We start from the raw sequence: 18622 nt of genomic DNA, 5'->3' as shown, positions 1-18622 counted from the left end.
GTTACAGAGTATTTACACATTGAAGTACTAAGTAGTAATACGAATTAACAACATGTACTTACTATAGGGTTAGGTTACTATTAGGTTGTGGTTTAGGGTTAGTTGCATTTAATTATGCACAATTTATAAAGTAACTACATGTAACGTGTAACAAGGACACTAAAATAAAATGTTACCGATCTTGTTTGTTAACATTAGTTAACGTGAACAGTGAGATTTTTTTTTTTTACAGCATTTATTCATCTTTGTTAATGTATGTTAATGTGTTAGTGTATTAACTAATGTTACCAGATGCATTGTTTGATTTAAGAAATGTATTAATAAATGTTGAAATGAACATTAATTTGAATTATTGTTCATTGCATGTTTTTGTTATCTAATGTTAGCAAACAAAACCAATTTTACTATATATTAGAGCATGTTTTTTTGCATTTAATTTCCTGTGGCAAATATTTAGTTTAATTATCTGTTTAATGTCACTTTGTAACCAAGAATAAATACATTGTAAATCAACACATCTTTATACATTTTGTTAAGGTGCGTCGTACGCCATTTCAAATGAAAAGAAACAACAACAGTACATTTAAAAATGCTGAAAAAAGGTCATATAGGTACATGGTACCAAGACGTATTCAAAAAGCAGTACATGACATCAGAAATATTGCATCATTTCTATTAAAAATGCTGATATGTGCTGTGCTCATTTCAGCTCGGAACTATGTTTTGAATAGATCGTACACCATTAAAGAATTAAATTAATTCATTTCTCTCTGAAAGTGTTACTCTGAACCCTGTAGAAAAGACATTATTCAAGGCAGTAAAGTGTTCGCAGAATTTTTAGTAGCCTGTTACGTTTATGATAGAAACACTTTGCGATTAAAAAGGTTTATGAAAGAACAGTTTTGTTTGTTATTTCCCCCTCTCAGTTCATTTTCTTTTCACCATCTTCAGTTCTCAAAGCATCAGTGCCAGTTTTGTCCATTTTCGATACATTTTCAACCTCAATGTTTTAAACGCTGACACATTTTCTTTCCAAGAAACAGTGTGAAAAGCAGTCTTCAGACTGGGGTTTGGACCCAGTTGGCTGACATTACCCTGACAACAGCGCAAAAGCGCATATTGAGACCAGAGCCAGTGGGACGGTTTGTGTTACTCCCGTGCCAGAATTCATCTGATCAAAGTCTTTGGTTTGAGGGTGATGGTATCGGTGATTGTTGGTATTTTCCGGTGTCACTGCAAGAGAAAAGAGAAAGAAATGAAAGTATTTCCACTAGACATAAACTGATCAGATTGGTTTATTCAAAGCATGTGTTTTCAATGTGATGAGGAATGAGGATAAATAGATCAAGTTCCTGGGAAGTTCCTACTTATGAGTCGTAACTATTGCTGTCTTCGAGTCCTGATGAAATTAGCATATTTTCGAGAAGAGCGCACATAAAGGCATTAATGAAGAACTGTTAAAGAGCACGTATTACGCTTTTTTACATGTTCATCTTTCATCTTTGGATGTGTAATGTTGTTGTTTGAGCATGAAAAGGGTCTGCTAAGCACAAAGTCTCTCCAAAGGGTGTTATTCTCTATATCAGTACGCACTGTTTCTGAACTCTCTGAAATGCCTCCATTGTAGTCTTGAGGTTTTTTTTTCCCGGGAATGAACGTCGCAATATTCCTCATTTAAATAATAACCGCCCAAGGCATACGTGTGGTTAATCTTGGTTGAGTTGAGTAGTAGTTTGTTTTCACCATATCCAAGAGGCACTTTTTTCCACCCTAGATCTAAACCTCCTTTTTTTCGGCCTTCCTAAAGTGGACAACTTAGGAAACAGTGGTTAAAATTTTGAACAGTATTCCTCAGTGTTTCTTTTGTTGTATTCTCACCATTTTTCCAAATGCTTTCTGAACCATGCAGTTTGATGCAGGTCAGATGTTATAAATGACAGTTATAACATCACATCTGAAATGTAAGAGAGGTATAAAAAAAGAATTACCACTGTGAAACGTCCTGCACAAGTCATGCTTGCGAAGGTGGTTTGGCCGATCAGTTTATTTTTCTTGACTGTCATAATTGGACTCGGGTTCGAACTGATACGGCAAAACTGACACCATAATTAGTGTAGTTACAGTAGTGTTTACAGCCCCTCAGGAAGCAAATACACGTCGGTTATGGTAAGGGGCGTTACATTTCTGACACACACTATAAGTGTAACCCCTCCGCTCTTACTCAAACCAGCTTCTCGGCATGGGAGACAGATGCGCTAACAAGGACGCTAAAGACCCAGTCTCTAGTGCACCTCTTGAGATCAGAGGAGTGAGGTTTGCCTGCACAGCTCTCACTAGCTGGTGGCCGTCTGGCCAACATGACAAAGATGTTGTCATCTGAGACAGCAAAGAGTACATTAGCCAGTAAAGCATTGAGGTTTCTTCTTACTTCTAACAAATAACAGTCTCTGCTGCTAATAAACCAGATGATGACTACTACTACTACTACTACTACTACTACTACTACTACTACTACTACTTTGTGCGTATTCAACACAGTGACGATGCAAGCTGCCTCTAAAAACACCAGCAAACAAAGTGACGAAATGCGATCTGTAAAGCAGTTTGTCCATTTAGGGCTGCTGTAGAAACATGCCGGCGCATAATGGTGACTTGACATGGAGGGGGGACCCACGGTGTATGTAGATAGAAATGGCTCATTCTAAGGTAATAAAAACATAACGTTCATAATGTAAGTTCTTTATGCACCACTGAAAACATAGTTATGTATATTATATTGCATTTCTGTCAATAGATCCTGATAAATTTTACACACTGCACCTTTAATGAAGAACAGCGATAAAGCATTTATCCGGTTTATGAGGCAAACTTAACTAAATTTCCCATAATTTCGGTGGCAGCATGCAAATAATAAAATACACAAATAAAGCACCAAATACACACCTGATGTAATGTATAGGGCAACAGACCTAGAAAGCGCCCTCATTTTTATAACTAGCTCAAAAACAATAATGAGCAGTAGTATTCTAGCATTACTCAATACTAGTGGTAACACTTTACAATATTATCCTGTTTGTTAACAATACTTAATACATCAGCTAATTAGTTAAAGCATGAATTAATCTTTGTTAATGTTACCTAATAAAAATAATTGTTCATGTTCAACAGATGCATTGTTTGATTTAAGTTAATCTTAATGTTTAAATTAATGTATGTTAAAAGTCATGCAATTGTTAGTTGCAAGTTGGAACCATTTTTCAACAAAACTTTCCAACATACATTCAGGGTATCCACTGGAGTCATTAAAATGGATGTACATAATGGATGCTGTCATGTATAAAACAAAGTGCACAATTCATAGATTCCCATCGTTCCTGCCAGAGGAGCTTCACAAGCCAAAAACTACATTCATCCCCCACTAGGATCCTGCTCTCAACAAAAGAGCTCTGAGATATTTCCAACCATTTTGTTTGTACATCGCATGTATTTTAAACATCTTAACATGAACTGCTTACGTTACTCGGCATAGGACTGCTTGGGAATATTTATTTTAATCGCTGATATGTTTGAATTTGCTTGGCGAATCCATTAATAACGCAATAGGAGTTTCAGATGGAAGAATACATATTCAAAGAGCAAACAAAAGATATTGTGAGCGATCTACGTTAGGCAGACGTACAAAAGGAGTGTATGGCCTTTGCTAGGGTCAGCAAAAGCCATTGACATGATTCCCTCAAGGAGCCACAAATCATGTTTGAGCTTTTGTCAAATAAATCTGTGTGGACTGAAATTAAGCAGGCATCGATTCACTGCTGTGATGTCCCCAGACGGCCATCTTAAAGGGCTGATCGGAGACACGCGTGGGATATTTGGCAGCCCGCTGGTCTGACTGAAGACATCGATTCTCAGGCAGCTTCAGAAGCTCAATGAGAAGCAGCAGCATCCGTTGTGACACTTGTGAGAGAAAACATGCCAGTGGCAGTCGAGGTACAAATCCTTCCTGTAATGCTGCTCTTCAAAGCCCACCGAAGCTTTCATAGGTTTGAGAACACGCAGAACAAACAAAGTTGAACAGAAGAGGCTGAGCGTCTTATCTATACCACTGCTGATTCTGATAAATCTTCAAAACATAATGAGAAAAGGACGTCTTTTTGTAAACCGACTAGGGGATCTGATAAACAATGACCTAACATGATAATCTCCCCTCTTAAGATGCTTTTTTGTCACTGTGCACAAAGTTGAAATTGTTGCCACAAATCACTGTCAATGTGAACGTCTTTTTAAAAAAAAAAAAAATAAATAAATAAATATATGTTAAATTTTTTATAATAAAAAATGCAACAACCATATAATAGTACATTTTAAATGGAAGTAGAAATCTTATCTCATGTCTTTTGTTGATGTCAAGGACTGTGTCCCATCAAAGTATGGTATTTGAGCAGATTAATCTGTCACTTTTTGGATGTCTGTTACATTAGACAGATGCCAACATGGACAGGTTGTGTGACATGCTCTCATCCTCAAAAACCGCAAACAAAACCACACAAGCTGAAACAAATACAATTACGGTCCTGTGTTGAGTCATCACTTGATGTCCAAAGTAAAATATGCAAAACCAGAGCCACTTTTACAACACGTTTGGCTAGTAGTCCCACAATTAAGATAATGTTACAATTTGAAGCCAATACTCTGAAGTCGCTGCTTTGATGCACCATGTGTGACTGTTGCGCAGCTGTGTTGGTCATTACGCTTTGAGCTGCGAGCACTGGCCTGATTACTCTGTCCCTCCGGAGCCATGTCAGACCCCATTAGGGGAAGGAAGACAAAGAGTGATGACCCATCTCCTCCGATGCATCCCTCCTTTCCTCCGTCTCAGCACACGTCGGTGCAGGAATACCGATGATTGGCAGTCTGTAATCTGCGAGCTGCTGCTGATTACTTTCTGGACACGGACAGAATGCATATCAGGCGGAGGGTAAAGACAAATGTGCTCAGATGTGGCCAGGGAAAGCGAATAACGACAAATGGATCTCAGTGCCTGGTTAAAGGGCTCAATCAATATCTTTCCAATTAGAATTTAGCTCAGCGCGGTTTGGAGTCTGAAAGAATGACCCATGTGATCGTTTTTAATCAGGCATTAATCAATTAAAGTCACATTTACATTTGTCAATTTACATTTACAAATTTACATTTCTAAATTTACAAAAAGCATGGCTTGAACACACACTGGGTCACAGTGTAAGGATTGTACAGGTTTGAATCTGGATAGTCATCATAAGATAGTTATATATATAATTTATTATTGTTATTATTATTATTAATAATAATAATACTAAAATTAATTAAATAAATAAAAAATATTTATATATTTAAATTATTTATTATTAATAATAATAATAATAATAATGAATGAAATGGTCTACTTTTCCCTTGTCATAATCATTTTAAACATGTAAAGTGGCAAAAGCCCAGAAATAAATACAAATAAACAGAACTCTGCTTAGCTCTGCTTGTGCACCGATACAGTCATCTTGATTTATCTTTAGTGAGTGAACCTGATGTCCTTTTTACCCCAGCTGATTCTCAACAGTCTCTTCAGGGACAGAAATGCAAAAACACGTGTCTGTTTTGGCCTAAACAAACGCTATCAAACGTGCATTAGCAACAGAAGAGTTTCAGATAATGCGGCAAAGACAAAGTTGGAGGCTGATGTAAAATCAATGCAAGTTAAATCTTTTGGACCTCTGAGAACAATGATCAATATCACAACAACCGGGAAAGAAAACAGCAGAATGAAGAGGCTGTCGTGAGTGGGGATGGAGGAAGTGAGTTGTGTCTTGTCTTACACTATGTGCCCATTCAGACTTTCCACACTGAAACAAACACAAATAGAAAACCCAAAGAAATACGCATGCAAATCTTTCATTTTAAATATGTGAATGCATTAATACAAGTGACTGAATTCAACACACTGAAGTTTGTCATCTCATGTCAAGTTTTTTGATCCACAAATGCCTAACCATTAATGAATTACATAATCTAAAAGCAAAATTTGACATAAAAGTTTGTTTACATAATATATGTGTGTGTACATATATTATCATACTTCACAATATGAATGAAAAAAAAAAAAAAACACTATTACCCTATAAAACAACTCATACTGAAAAGCATTTTGCAGGCAGCATTCCTCATGCCACAGCTGTGATTCTGCTTTGGGAATTAGCATTGCTGACAAGCTGTTCTCTTAAGGTCAGTAGAATTACTGAGTGTACGCTCACAGCGCCTGGCTGCCCGCCCAACCAAACGCTGCTGACTGTTTCTCATGCGGCAGCTGGAAAACGCTCCACAGACTGCGACTCACAGCACTTCCATTCAAATGCCAATACAAAAGCATCCAAAAGGCTCAAGGTTGACGAGTTTAGTCTGCGTTCCACTTCACTCTTCTGTGATATACACTCGTCACTCACTATATATAAATACATATTCAGCGATGTGCACACATGTGCATTTACGTTATTGAAATGTGTCTCTGAAATGTGTCACTTCAGTTTCAGTAGCATTGCACAGGTTGCAATTTTTACATAAAAGGTGCACAAATTCTGATATGAATTATCTTTCACAAAAAACAGCTGTTTCAACAGGAGTGTAAATAATGTAGCATACTAATGAAGTAGTGCTTGTTAACCGACAAGGTTATGTTAAATTAGAATTAAATTCTAAATTCGAATTAAATTAAATTAGAATGGATAACTGTCTGTGAACCATTAAAATATCAAAATTTGTTTTCCAGGGGTTTAGTTTTACATGCACAAATAGCAGCATAAACAACAGAACATGAGGATTCACACTTCATCACATCACGCACCTGCAGTGCTTCTGTGAACGGGGAAAAACAGATTATATATAAAAGCAATAAATAGGCCTATATGCACAAAATATATTTCAATTCAATAATTAACAAAGTTAAAGAAAAAACTGTGCGACAAGTATTATATGCTGAGTTTCGGTTCACTTTTATGACGCGCTCCACAAACCAAGATGGCAGAACGCGGCATCCTGTTTGTTTTCTTTATTTTCAAAAGCACAATATTTTGTTTTTATTGTGAGTGTACACAAATAAAAGTAAACCCTTTACAGTTTTGAATGATGTCTTACTTGTATGGCCATAAATGACAGAGCAATTTAAGTTGTTTCCGCTGTTATAAGGAAACAATTCAAGTGACCGTGCAGGTGCCTCAAGCGCACATGCACAACATATCAGTTCTAGCATTGCTAACTTGACATTGCAGCTTGTTCATTATCAAAATATAATACAGTTGACCAAACATAAAAAGTTACACTGCTCAATTTAAATACTCCATAGCACAATCTGTGCCATTCAGCATAAGCACTGCCCCACTGTGGTCTTATGTCAAGCACATTTTTGCGCATGTGTAAAATGTTTTACATCTATTTTGGAATGGGAGTGAAGCCTACAAAGCCTAGTTTACATAATAAATAACAGTTTAGCATCCAAATACATTGCAAATATGTAAACACTGATTTGTGCCGAATGAGAGAGGTAGGCTACATGAGCGCCGGTTTCTGTTTCAGTTTCACTTTAAATTATTTCATTTTGGCTTGACGTTTATATAGCTACTTATATTTTTTTTGCTCTGAATACCATTAAATTGAAAGGATTTGTTATGGAGTGAGGGGAAAAATAGCCTATAGCTATGTTTATAGTGTTTAAAATCTTTATAAACATTTTGCTTTATTTACCAGTATTACATTATTTCTGAATGTAATAATAAAATGCAACCTATACGTGACTTTTTCCTCTCAAAAACACAATTTAAATGTGTAGCATATTTTTAACCACGCAGCAAAGGTTTTAAAATATCTTGAAAATTTACTTTAAAAATTACTTAAATTACTTTTTAAAACATGTAACTGATAGTATTAATCGATTAAAATTCTTACTGCCGGTTAACAGTTAACCAGTTAATTATAAGCATCCCTACAATCAATTGATCGATCAATCAATCAATCAAACAAACAATCAATCAATCAATCAATCAATCAAACAATCAATCAAACAAACAATCAGTTGAACAATCGATCAATCAATCAATCATTCAATCAATCAATCAATCAATCAATCAATCAATCCATTTTGCAGACTTTCAGAAATCTTTTCAAAATGATGGCTAAAGTTACCACAGTTTTAATGAAGCAACCATATTAACTGGTATTTCTGTAGAAACCATGGTTTCTATGTTCAATTATTGTTCTGTGATTAATAAAACTTTTAAAGTTTTGTCCATCTTGGGGATACTGCAGAGATGAGACGTACACAGTGCAGTGCACACATAAAAAGCTCAGTTTTATTTTTAGTTATTAATTAGAAAGAATGTAACAAGCTTTAATATTTACCATGAACTGTATCAGCTTCAAAAAACAACACGTCTACCTACATTCAGCAGACTGAGGCTTGTTAATAAAGACAGAAAACATGATGAGAAGACAGAATGAAAGGGGAGTGGTGGCGTCTTGAGAGCACTCATGTTTTTTGCTCTAGGAGGGAGTGAAGAGGAAGCCATGCAGATCAAGGCCACCTGAGACCCCTGTGTGAAGCTGGCAGAAAACTCCTGCTCGCCCACTCAACAGGCTCTGGAGTCCACCGCTGCTTCCCTCCTCAATTCATTTACACAGCCCTGCAGGACAGCGCTGAATATCGCCTTTGTCAAGTATCGCTGGCACCGTGCATGCATGTTGTTCTCCTGTGCACGCTGCGATTTGGTTATTTCTGCACCAGCAGCTTTGTGTTGACATACTGTTTATTGTAATGAGCATGAGCAGAGGTTAAAACGGACAATCTATCAGTCTTTTAGTTCATAGCTAATGCTTTTGTCACTTGTGCTCAATAATGTTTTCCACTTAACATAATATCAACCTTTTACCACCTATATTACACCTTCATGGTCTTATTAGCCACTTTCACCCATGAAAGCTGTTACCTTGCTGTAAAAACAACAGATTATATTCCGGTAATTGTACTACATCTGCTGTTCACACTTTCGCCTTTTTACCATATTACAACTCTTTGCACATCAGCACCAAAATGTTGTTAAAACAAATGTGGTAATTTGGCTGAAATGACAGCTAACTGTTTAAACAGCTGTGGCAGAAAAAGTCAAAGAATCTCAAACTGTTCCAATATTCTGTCAACTAATTGCTTATATATATCATTTGCTTTTGTTAGATGCGATTAATTGCAATTTGTCAATTAGACTAATTGTTAATTTAACAATTAATTTAATTTAAATAAAGCTGAAATAAAGTATAACTATTACATGGAAAACTTAGAAATGTTGCCTTGTCAACAAACTGAAATAAAATAAGTTGAAGTATTACAACTACTACAGATAAAACTGAAATAAAAATAAAAGGTAACTCGAGATATATATTTTTACAAACTAATAAAAACGACAAAAGCACATAGCAAAATCAATGAAAACTGATCATAAAATCTCAAATTAATAAATACTATAATAGTATATAAATATAACAAAATAACACTGATGCGTGAACAATCACAATATAATAACCTGCTCCGCCTCCAAAAATGACATCACTAACCCCTCCCCTTCCACATTTTATTATCTAGCCATTTCTTAATGGATAAAATCACATTACTGAACATCCTATTTCACTCTAAAACACGTCACATTGCCCAAATTGGAAATGTTTCACATTTAGAGTAATTAGAAATAATTTCCTTTGCATTTCATAGTTCTTCCATGTCGAGTTCACAGTCTAGGCAATATTTTCTCATTAACTGGGTTGTTCATGTGTACGAAATCCTTATAAACATACACCTGCTAAAATATTTCCTGTGTTAATGCATATGTTTCCACACCAGAAGACACTTCAATTGAGTGCATAAATATATTATGAAGACTGGATGGATAAATGATGCAACCCGCATGCAACACTAGACGTTCACACTGTATGGAAGTGTCTGTATTTGGTCCTGATGATGTGGTCAGTCACAAGGATGTTGCTAGGTAATTTCTGCTGTGTTCTTTGTGACGTTACTAAGCAGCAAAGCAAAGGTGAATCATACAGTATTGCTATTCAAAATACGATCTCTGTGTTCTGAGACACAATCTGTCACGAGAGCCACATCAGGGCCACTGTGTCATTAGCAATATGGCTTTCTGCCGTTCAGGAAGTAAAGTAGGCTACAGCTTTTCCAGAAAAACAGTCCACAATGAATAAATGCCTGGCTACAACACACTATATTCTGGCAAGGTAGAGGCCAAGAGACGTGACACACATACATACTGCTCCATACGGCCATTACATCACTGTCAATCACACAGCCCATGTAGGGAAGTTAGTCCTGACCTTGCTGATGAATATGAGAAAAATTATTGAACTTCCAGCGTTTGATAGATGATTGAAGGCACACATCATTCATCCATTCCCCGACTCGTGCCAGTGCAGTTCAACAGCGGTCGCACTCGCCTGAGGGAAGTGCTGCTGATGTCTTTAAAGAAAGGCCATATTCAAATTCTACAACCCATCTGTAGCACGGGTCATTTTGCTTAGAACAACATTAGTTGGGACCTGCTGCTTGGAAATTGGAAAATCTTGGAAATTACAGACATCTGCTCACGCCAATAGCAGGACATCAGAACAAGGATGAATTTTATGGGTTGATTTGAACGCACAATTGAGGCTAACGACAGCAATTTCAGCAACATGGTAACTGAACTAAATTACTCCTGTGAAAATCGTACGACATGATGAATTAAAGTTCACTTTCAAATGAAAATTACCCCAAGCTTTATGGGGTATGGAATATGGAATATGTTTATTTAATTCCACATTCATGCTTTATTGTTGTTCAGTGAAAGTATCGAATAGTTCTACTCACAAGTAAAGAAAAGTCAAAAAAGTAATTTTTTTAAATTTTATATTAGTTTGCATGTATGTCTGCTTATGAACATCCAAAATTTCCAATTAATTCTCGTTAAGTTTCCAACTCGGAATATTTCCCAAATTTCCCAGCTTAACTTCCCATGGAAAGTTTCTGGAAAGCTTCCGGAAATTTGCTGGAAATTTTCAGCCCCTTCGCAATCCTAAACAATATTATAGTTTTTTATTAATATTTTAAAATAGCTTTTATTTGTATATTTTCTGTTTTCATTTTAGTTTAATTTTAGTAGTTTTGTTATGTGTTTGTGCCATTTTTCATTAGTTTTTGCTCTTTTTAAATATTAATACTTTTTTTATTTCAGTTTTAGTTTTACTTCAGCATTAGTTTTTATTTATTTCCAGTTAGTAACTGTAGTGCTTCAACTTATTTCAGTTAGTTGCCAAACCAATATTTCTCATTTTCTTTTTGTTTATTTTAAGTTTTTCATCTAATATTTTATTTTATTTTATTTCAGCTTTACTTTAATTAACAAAAATGTTAATACAAACTAAAAAAAATTAAATAAAAATAAAAATAAATACTAATCTAAATAAATAAACAAACAAACATATTTACATTTCTAAATAAATAAACAAACAAACAAACATATTTACATTTCTAAATAAATAAAAAAAATCCATAAAATTCATAAATAAATAATTAAAGATCATTAAAACATCAATTCAGTAGGAAAATGAATATGGAAACATATGGAAAATGTTTTTATTTATTTACCAAATTTGTAGACTTATAAACTTACAGACTTAAATCAAGACTTTTTATGTCATCAAAAGTAAAGGATCCGTAGGCTTAAACCATTAAATGAGCATTTTTTTTTTTTTTTTTTTTTTTCTGGAAAACTTCACTGTATCACTGTTCACAAAAACAGTACACAACTTACAAGCTAAATTTTACAACATGCAAAACTTGCGATCAGTTGAAGTTGTTCTCTGTTGACATCAAACTGCTTTTTATGCTGCTAAAAATGTAAAACATTCTGGAGGAAAAAAAAAAGTTTATTGCATCAAAAGATGAATGAGAATTAAGACACGCTGTGCAGCCACATCTACAGTATAAAGTACAAACACACAAAATTAATAGTCACACTTTAAACTGTATTAGTTTTTTTTTTAATTTTTTTTTTAACCATTTTAAGATGTTGGACACACCTACATCTTGCCATTATGACCTAAAAGCTTCCCCCAAAAGAAAACTACAACATTCAAGTGCGCTCGTCTTGCAAACACGATCATTCTGACATGACTTGAAGGCAGGCTTTTAGGGTCTCTGGGGGTCTAAAAGCCCAACAGCAGTAAACCAGCTCTGAAAAGCTCCGGGTTCCAAGGCCACGGTAAAAACAAGGACCTTCAAAGGCTCTGACCCTCCCAAAAGTGGGGAATAGTGGGAAGGTTGAGTGGCAGAGGCAAGCAGAGATGATACATCTTTCATAAGATGTGCTTCTTCGCAGAAGTAATCCAGGTCAAACCAGATTGACTTCCCCTGACACGGGCACTGGCAACCCCTCCTAATCAAAAATCACATCGGACTGCAACCATCTGGGTTCAGCTCCCAGCACACACACGTTTAGATGAACTCGATCCAAAAGAACATTGCATTCATTTGTTGAAATAAAAACACCTGTGCACGTATCTAATGAATTGCTATTGAGCTTTTGCCCCCTTTTCTGAACACCCAGAGAATTCTGCGTTTGCTCTGAAAGGTGAATGTCTTTATTTTGCAATTCATCAACTTTTATTTCTAATTGATCAGTCTGAGAAATATGTATGAGAAACTGCTTTTATAAAACTGCAACACACAACAAAAGTTCAGCATGTCTGAAAGTGTTTCATGCCGGACTGCTCTCTGAACTTCAGAAGAGCAAGACGCTACTTTGGTCTTCGAATACTTTTAGATGGTGAAACATGAAGTAGAAACTGACTACAAGCACAGCTACACCATAACTATTACAAATTCATTGAGGACTAGAAGTGCAGCAAGTCTTAAAAGAATATGAAATTCATTTACTCATCCTTCTGTATTGCATTTCTTTCTTCTGAAGAATATCCAAAAATCAAATTTTTTAACACAGTTGAAAGAAAGTTTGGAATGACATGGGTGAGTAATTGGTGACAGAATTTTCATTTTCAACTCATGAATTATTGTACTGTTTCTTGTTTTTGATTCCATTATGACTCTTAAGGTTCATCCAGCATACACGGGCAACACAGTTTTCTCCTCTGGTCTCACATCAAAAGCAAAGGTGGTTCCACCCCAAAAGATATTCATCAGCTCATTAGCATAGCGGCCTCAGCGGGATGTTTTTGCCTAAAATCACATTTGCATAATGACTTTAGGTTCTCTCATTTACTCACTTCTTTTTCTTGTTAACCTCTCATTAACCTTTTTATTAACAGTCTTGGCACTCGGATCATGCCGAGACTTGTCCTAAATTCATCAAACAACTGGGCGGATTTCTTATTCGGCTCATTAGGCTAAAAACCAATGACATCGCAATTAAAAGTGCAATTTAATGTACTTTGGGCTGGCGGGAAACTGTTGGGTTAAATCGACTCCAAAGTGCCTGTGTATATTTTTCGAAAAACATACTAGGAATAATTGGGAAAACATTTGGACATTGCTCCATCAAGCATTAAAAATATAAACAAGCAATTAGAAAGAAATTGTGGAGCAGAACTCAGAGTTAAACGATTGAGTTTTAATGGACTCGCACCACTTCTTCATCCAAAAGTCTGCAGTTCCAGCAAAGCTCTATTTTGTGCAAGAAACGCCGTAATTTTTTATTTACTCAAACCTGATTTATTTATCTTCACTCACCAAGTAGTCTCTCATCCTGACTACATCTCCAGAAAAATATCAAAAGCCTGTGATTCTGTTTCATCCTCATAAGTTACAAAGTTCTGAATTTTAATGACAAGCAATTTCCATGCTGCCTCGTCCGTAATGAACCCATCAGACGGTGAGCTGTAAACGCTATTATTTTGAGAGAAGCAAACAGGACACTTGTGCAAACAACTAAAAGCAACTAAATACGGTCTAATATCTATTTCTATCCTCTTTTGGCTTCAGCTAAAATTCTGAAGGGCTGCAATGAATGTTTCATATTGTGTCTGCTTCTATTTCAACACTTATTCAAAGTCATAGATAAAAAAACAAACAAACAAAAAAAAAAAAAAAAAAAAAAAACACAGATGAAAGAAATCCACAACTTTTAAAAATGAATTTTAAAGTCTTTAAGCACACAACAATGACAGTCTTATATATATATATGTGTGTGTGTGTGTGTGTGTGTGTGTGTGTGTGTGTGTGTGTGTGTGTGTGTGTATATATACCCCACGGTATCAATGTCAAAATTGTGGCCAAAATGCTGAGTGGCTATTAACTTTGGAAAACCACTAACCACAGTGGCTGGAGAACAAAAAAGTTAATGTCAAGCCCTGTATATAATATATTTCAGTCAAACGTACAAAAGCAGCGCTCTAGTACAGGATTTAAGTTAAATATAGCCTAAATATAAAGTTATGAAACTTAATTTTCCCCTTAACCCAAATCGTTTATATACCCCAAATGAATTATCTCATGTTTAACCACTATCTACACAAGAGCCAGTGGCAAATTCCCAAAGGACTGGCCAAGATGAAGCTGTTCTCTGTGGGTATGTGAGCGCTGAACAGCTGCTGATGGCCTGGAGCTCACATCTGCGGAAGCGTCTAAACAAATTGTAAAATGGGCGCTGTTTATATATGAGTCACATATTTGAGGTCTAAATAACTACATTCTCACCTAAAAAACTCAAAACTACATTCCGTGACACAACAACAGCAGTATTTGTAAAAAATATGGGGGATTTGCATGACCACCGTGACAGTTGCCGCAAACGGAGTGATACAAACAGTGAAACGGTTCCAGTGTTGATACTGGGAGAATATTGCACGGCTCTCAGCCAATCAGATTCAAGAACCAGAAAGAACTGTTGTATAGAATAGAATAGAATGTTACACTGAGCAACTATTTACTGGTCAAATTTCTACTATCACATGTCATACCACCCAGTCTGAATAGCCTCACACACACACACATGTACTGTATGTTAGTACTCTCACACTCTTGGAAAACCTCCTGACATTTTTTTGTTTATATATGTTTTTTTTTTTGTTTTTTTTTCCAGGGTCCTCTGCTGTTTTTTCAGAAAGCATGTAAACTGAAAATCCAGGCGACCATGTTCCTGATAGCTGCCAGAGCTCTGAGTGTTATAAATAGTTGAGCCCTCTTCTTCATGTAGCATTGCCCTACAAGTGGGAATTTCAGAAGCACATAATTTGATTCATGACATTCCTCGAGAGGCCATTTATGGTGCGAGAAAGGTACGGGCCGGACCGGAGAGCTCTCGCTTTGAAGTCTGCGCAGATAGCAAATGAATTCCATATGATACAAAATCCATCCCATGCCCTCGAGTCTTGACCATTTTAGGCCATGACTGCCAGCACAAGGAACGCTGAGAGTTCTGCAGTGCTACTTCATTAGTATCCAGTAGTGCTAGTGCTAAAAAAGATGGAAAGTGCATAAAATAGTTAGTGGTATAGATCTGAAGGAGGGATCTGGGACATATCTAGCAACCATCCAGAACACCTTAGCAACCATATACCAACGCCCTGGCAACCACACACAAGCCTCTAGCATTGGAGCAACGCATTTTTCATATGTGCTGCTGCTAGCTAGTAGAACCTATAATTGAGTATAACTGGGTAATGCAAAAATAATCATGTCAGGGACAAATACAAAATCACTATTTAATTGGGTTGCTTAAATATAACTTCATTCCTTTATGACAAATTATATTTTCTGAGAAAAGAGACAAAGATGATTATTTAACTTAATTGATTTGGTGGAAAGCAATGTACTTTAATTAGAAAATATTAAAATCTGTTTAACTTTACTTAGCTTTAGGACTTTTAGTTATGCCTCTACATATAAATGGTCCCTTCAAGAAAAAGATTAAATAAATTTAAACAATTAGTGCTTAGTCTTATAATGTTCTGCCAACACAATTTGAATTTGTCAAAATTCCATATTTTGTTTTATTTTTCCCCCTTAAAAATTGAATGAAAAAAAAATATTTTATAATATTTTTTATAAATAAATATTTTTAGGGAATAAAATATTTTTGCCACAAAGCAGAAGAGGCATAGTGAACTTTCTACAATTTTTGTTTATCTCTAAATGCTAAACTGACTGCATATATTTGGCGCTAAAACAATAAGTGAATGAAAAAAAACCTTGCATCTGCATATAAATCTGTATTTTTGCCTTTAAAAATGTAGTACATTTAGTATTAATGCATTCAGTGCCTCTTTAAAAAGAAATAACACAACATAATACATAAAAGATGTTTTCCACAAGCAACGGCCCAAACTGAATAAACATACTGCTATTTACTTTCAATATATTTGTAAAAGTAAACAAAAATTTCACCACAACTAACACTAAAATACACGAAACAGCATCAGGTGGAAATCCATCGGGATTTGGGTGTCATTTTCTAATATATAAGGAGAGCAGAACACCCCTCTTTTGCTCTCTTTCACCTTGTGCCTGATTAAAGAGAGAAAAATGACAAAGAGCGAGAGAAACCTTGCTGTTATGTGAAGAGAATGGATCAAGGTAATCTGCTCCATTATCCAACTGAATCAAAAAGAAGGAACATGTGCATGTGTTTGGAAGAATACAGCAGGAAGGGTTTGTAAAGCAAAGAGAGAATGGAAGAAAGACATGCTGTATGGTATCAAGGCTACAGGTTTAGTATAATGCCAGACCCACCATTACAGGCATGGACATCATTTGATGTGCCACAGTCCTTTGAGAAATCCTTCATAGAAAGTCCTAAAGAATTCTTTAAGAATAAAAACTTCTGCATAGCCTCATGGATATAAGTATGTACATTTTTTTTATTTTTTTTTTTATTTAATATTTAGACCACTTCTATTATTGATAGCTATCAGGATGACAGTGAAAGTGACATGTGAAGGTCAGGTATGGTAACCCATACTTAGAATTTGTCCTCTGCATTTAACTCATCCAAGTTAGTGCACACACATTAGGAGTAGTGAGTAGCAAACACACAAACACACACACACACACACACTGCAAACCGTGGACACACAGGCCCGGAGCAGTGGGCAGCCATTTTTGTTGTGGCGCCCGGGGAGTGATTGGGAGTTAGGTGCTGGTATATTTCCTGCCGGTATTGAGACTCATACCCACAACCTTCGGGTTATCAGACTGACTCTATAACCATTAGGCCATGACTGCAATATGATGTGAAGAGACTTTCAACCAGTATAACAAAAACTGTTTCTGAAAAACACTGCCTACTCTACCTTTATTATATAACATCCTGTGAAGGTGCAATGCTCAGATGTGATTGAGGAACCACAGGAGATGTTTGACTTCATCATCCTGACATTATCAACCATTATCAAAATTGTTTGCTCCATGCTCCTTGGCTATTTTATGATTGCATAAAACAATCTTCAAAACTAATGATTCTCGTGGAGTGGCAGCCAATGCCATTACAGATCTCCAACAGTGTTAATCAGCTGCCAATGGACCTAGTTGGCTGAAGGCATTTGAATCACATGAAAGATGATTCATCAAATCATAATAGGTTCCCTCCATTAAAAGAGTAGTTCACCTATGTTACAAACTCTTATAATTTCCTTTAAAGGAGATTTTTTTTTCCTTACAAAATATACAACAGAAGCGAATGGTGTTTATATTCCAAATTTTTCAAAAGTTTTGTGATTTTTTTTTTTTTTTTTCAATGCAAAGAATGGATCTTTGTGTACTAGTCCAAAACATGTACGGTTTCCTGACGGAGCTCTATCTGTGTTGGTGAGTTTCTCAACACACTTTTCCTTTTTGGATTCTACTATTCTGGCTTTTTGCAACTCACATCATGACGTTCTGAAAACTGGAATTGTCAGCTGAAACATACTGCTAATTGGAAGCTACTCAAATGTGACCACTATAGTGTTTAGTAACTAAAGTAAAACTCCTTTTATAGTGACATGTCTGTAAATTCCAGTTTCATCAAGCATGAAATCAAAACAGCGCTCCAATCAGAGCCATGCGAGAAAAACGAATTTTCTGTCTCAAACGCAAGGATGCGAGACGCCGGGGCAGATGGCAGCGAGTTGACGAGACCACTTAGGTGCGAAGCTGTGTGAGAAAGTTAGACCACAGTGCCTTTGTTTACAAACTCGGCACAAGCGAGAAGGTGCCATGAAATGAGCTTCGGAATGCTGGCCGTGTGATGTTTAATTAATGCGGCGCTGTCAAGCTTGTTTCGCAGCTCATCTCATTCAGTATGGATGAACGCAGGATGCTTTTGCTGTTGCAATGCACACATATGCATATGGTTAAAAAGATCAAATGCGTTTTAAAAGGTAAACATACTTCAAGATGTAATTTTACCGCTGAAATGGGACTAATGAGATGCTGTAATCTTTACATTTGACTTTTAGAATGTCTCGCCGTATAGAAAAACCAACAACACTTATCTGCACAGGATTAATTATTTGTGATTTTTCAAGACCAGTGGTAAAAATGTGGGTTCAGTCCATTTAAAATATTTAT

At 36.0% G+C, this 18622-nt stretch overlaps 1 protein-coding gene across 1 annotated transcript in view; it reads right to left on the bottom strand.

The window, feature by feature from the left end:
* Positions 1–452: 452 nt before the first annotated feature.
* Positions 453–18622, bottom strand: part of gpc5a (glypican 5a) — a 175482-nt gene continuing 157312 nt past the window's right edge. Inside the window, exon 8 of the mRNA XM_051898814.1 lies at positions 453–1233. Coding sequence (XP_051754774.1) covers positions 1091–1233 — 143 coding nt within the window. The 3' untranslated portion in view covers positions 453–1090. The remainder of the gene's footprint in view (positions 1234–18622) is intronic.

Source organism: Ctenopharyngodon idella, chromosome 1 (assembly GCF_019924925.1).
Source record: "Ctenopharyngodon idella isolate HZGC_01 chromosome 1, HZGC01, whole genome shotgun sequence".
Classification (NCBI taxonomy): Eukaryota; Metazoa; Chordata; class Actinopteri; order Cypriniformes; family Xenocyprididae; genus Ctenopharyngodon; species Ctenopharyngodon idella.
The sequence above is the reverse complement of the archived record's forward strand: the minus strand, read 5'-3'. Positions and strand labels throughout refer to the sequence as shown.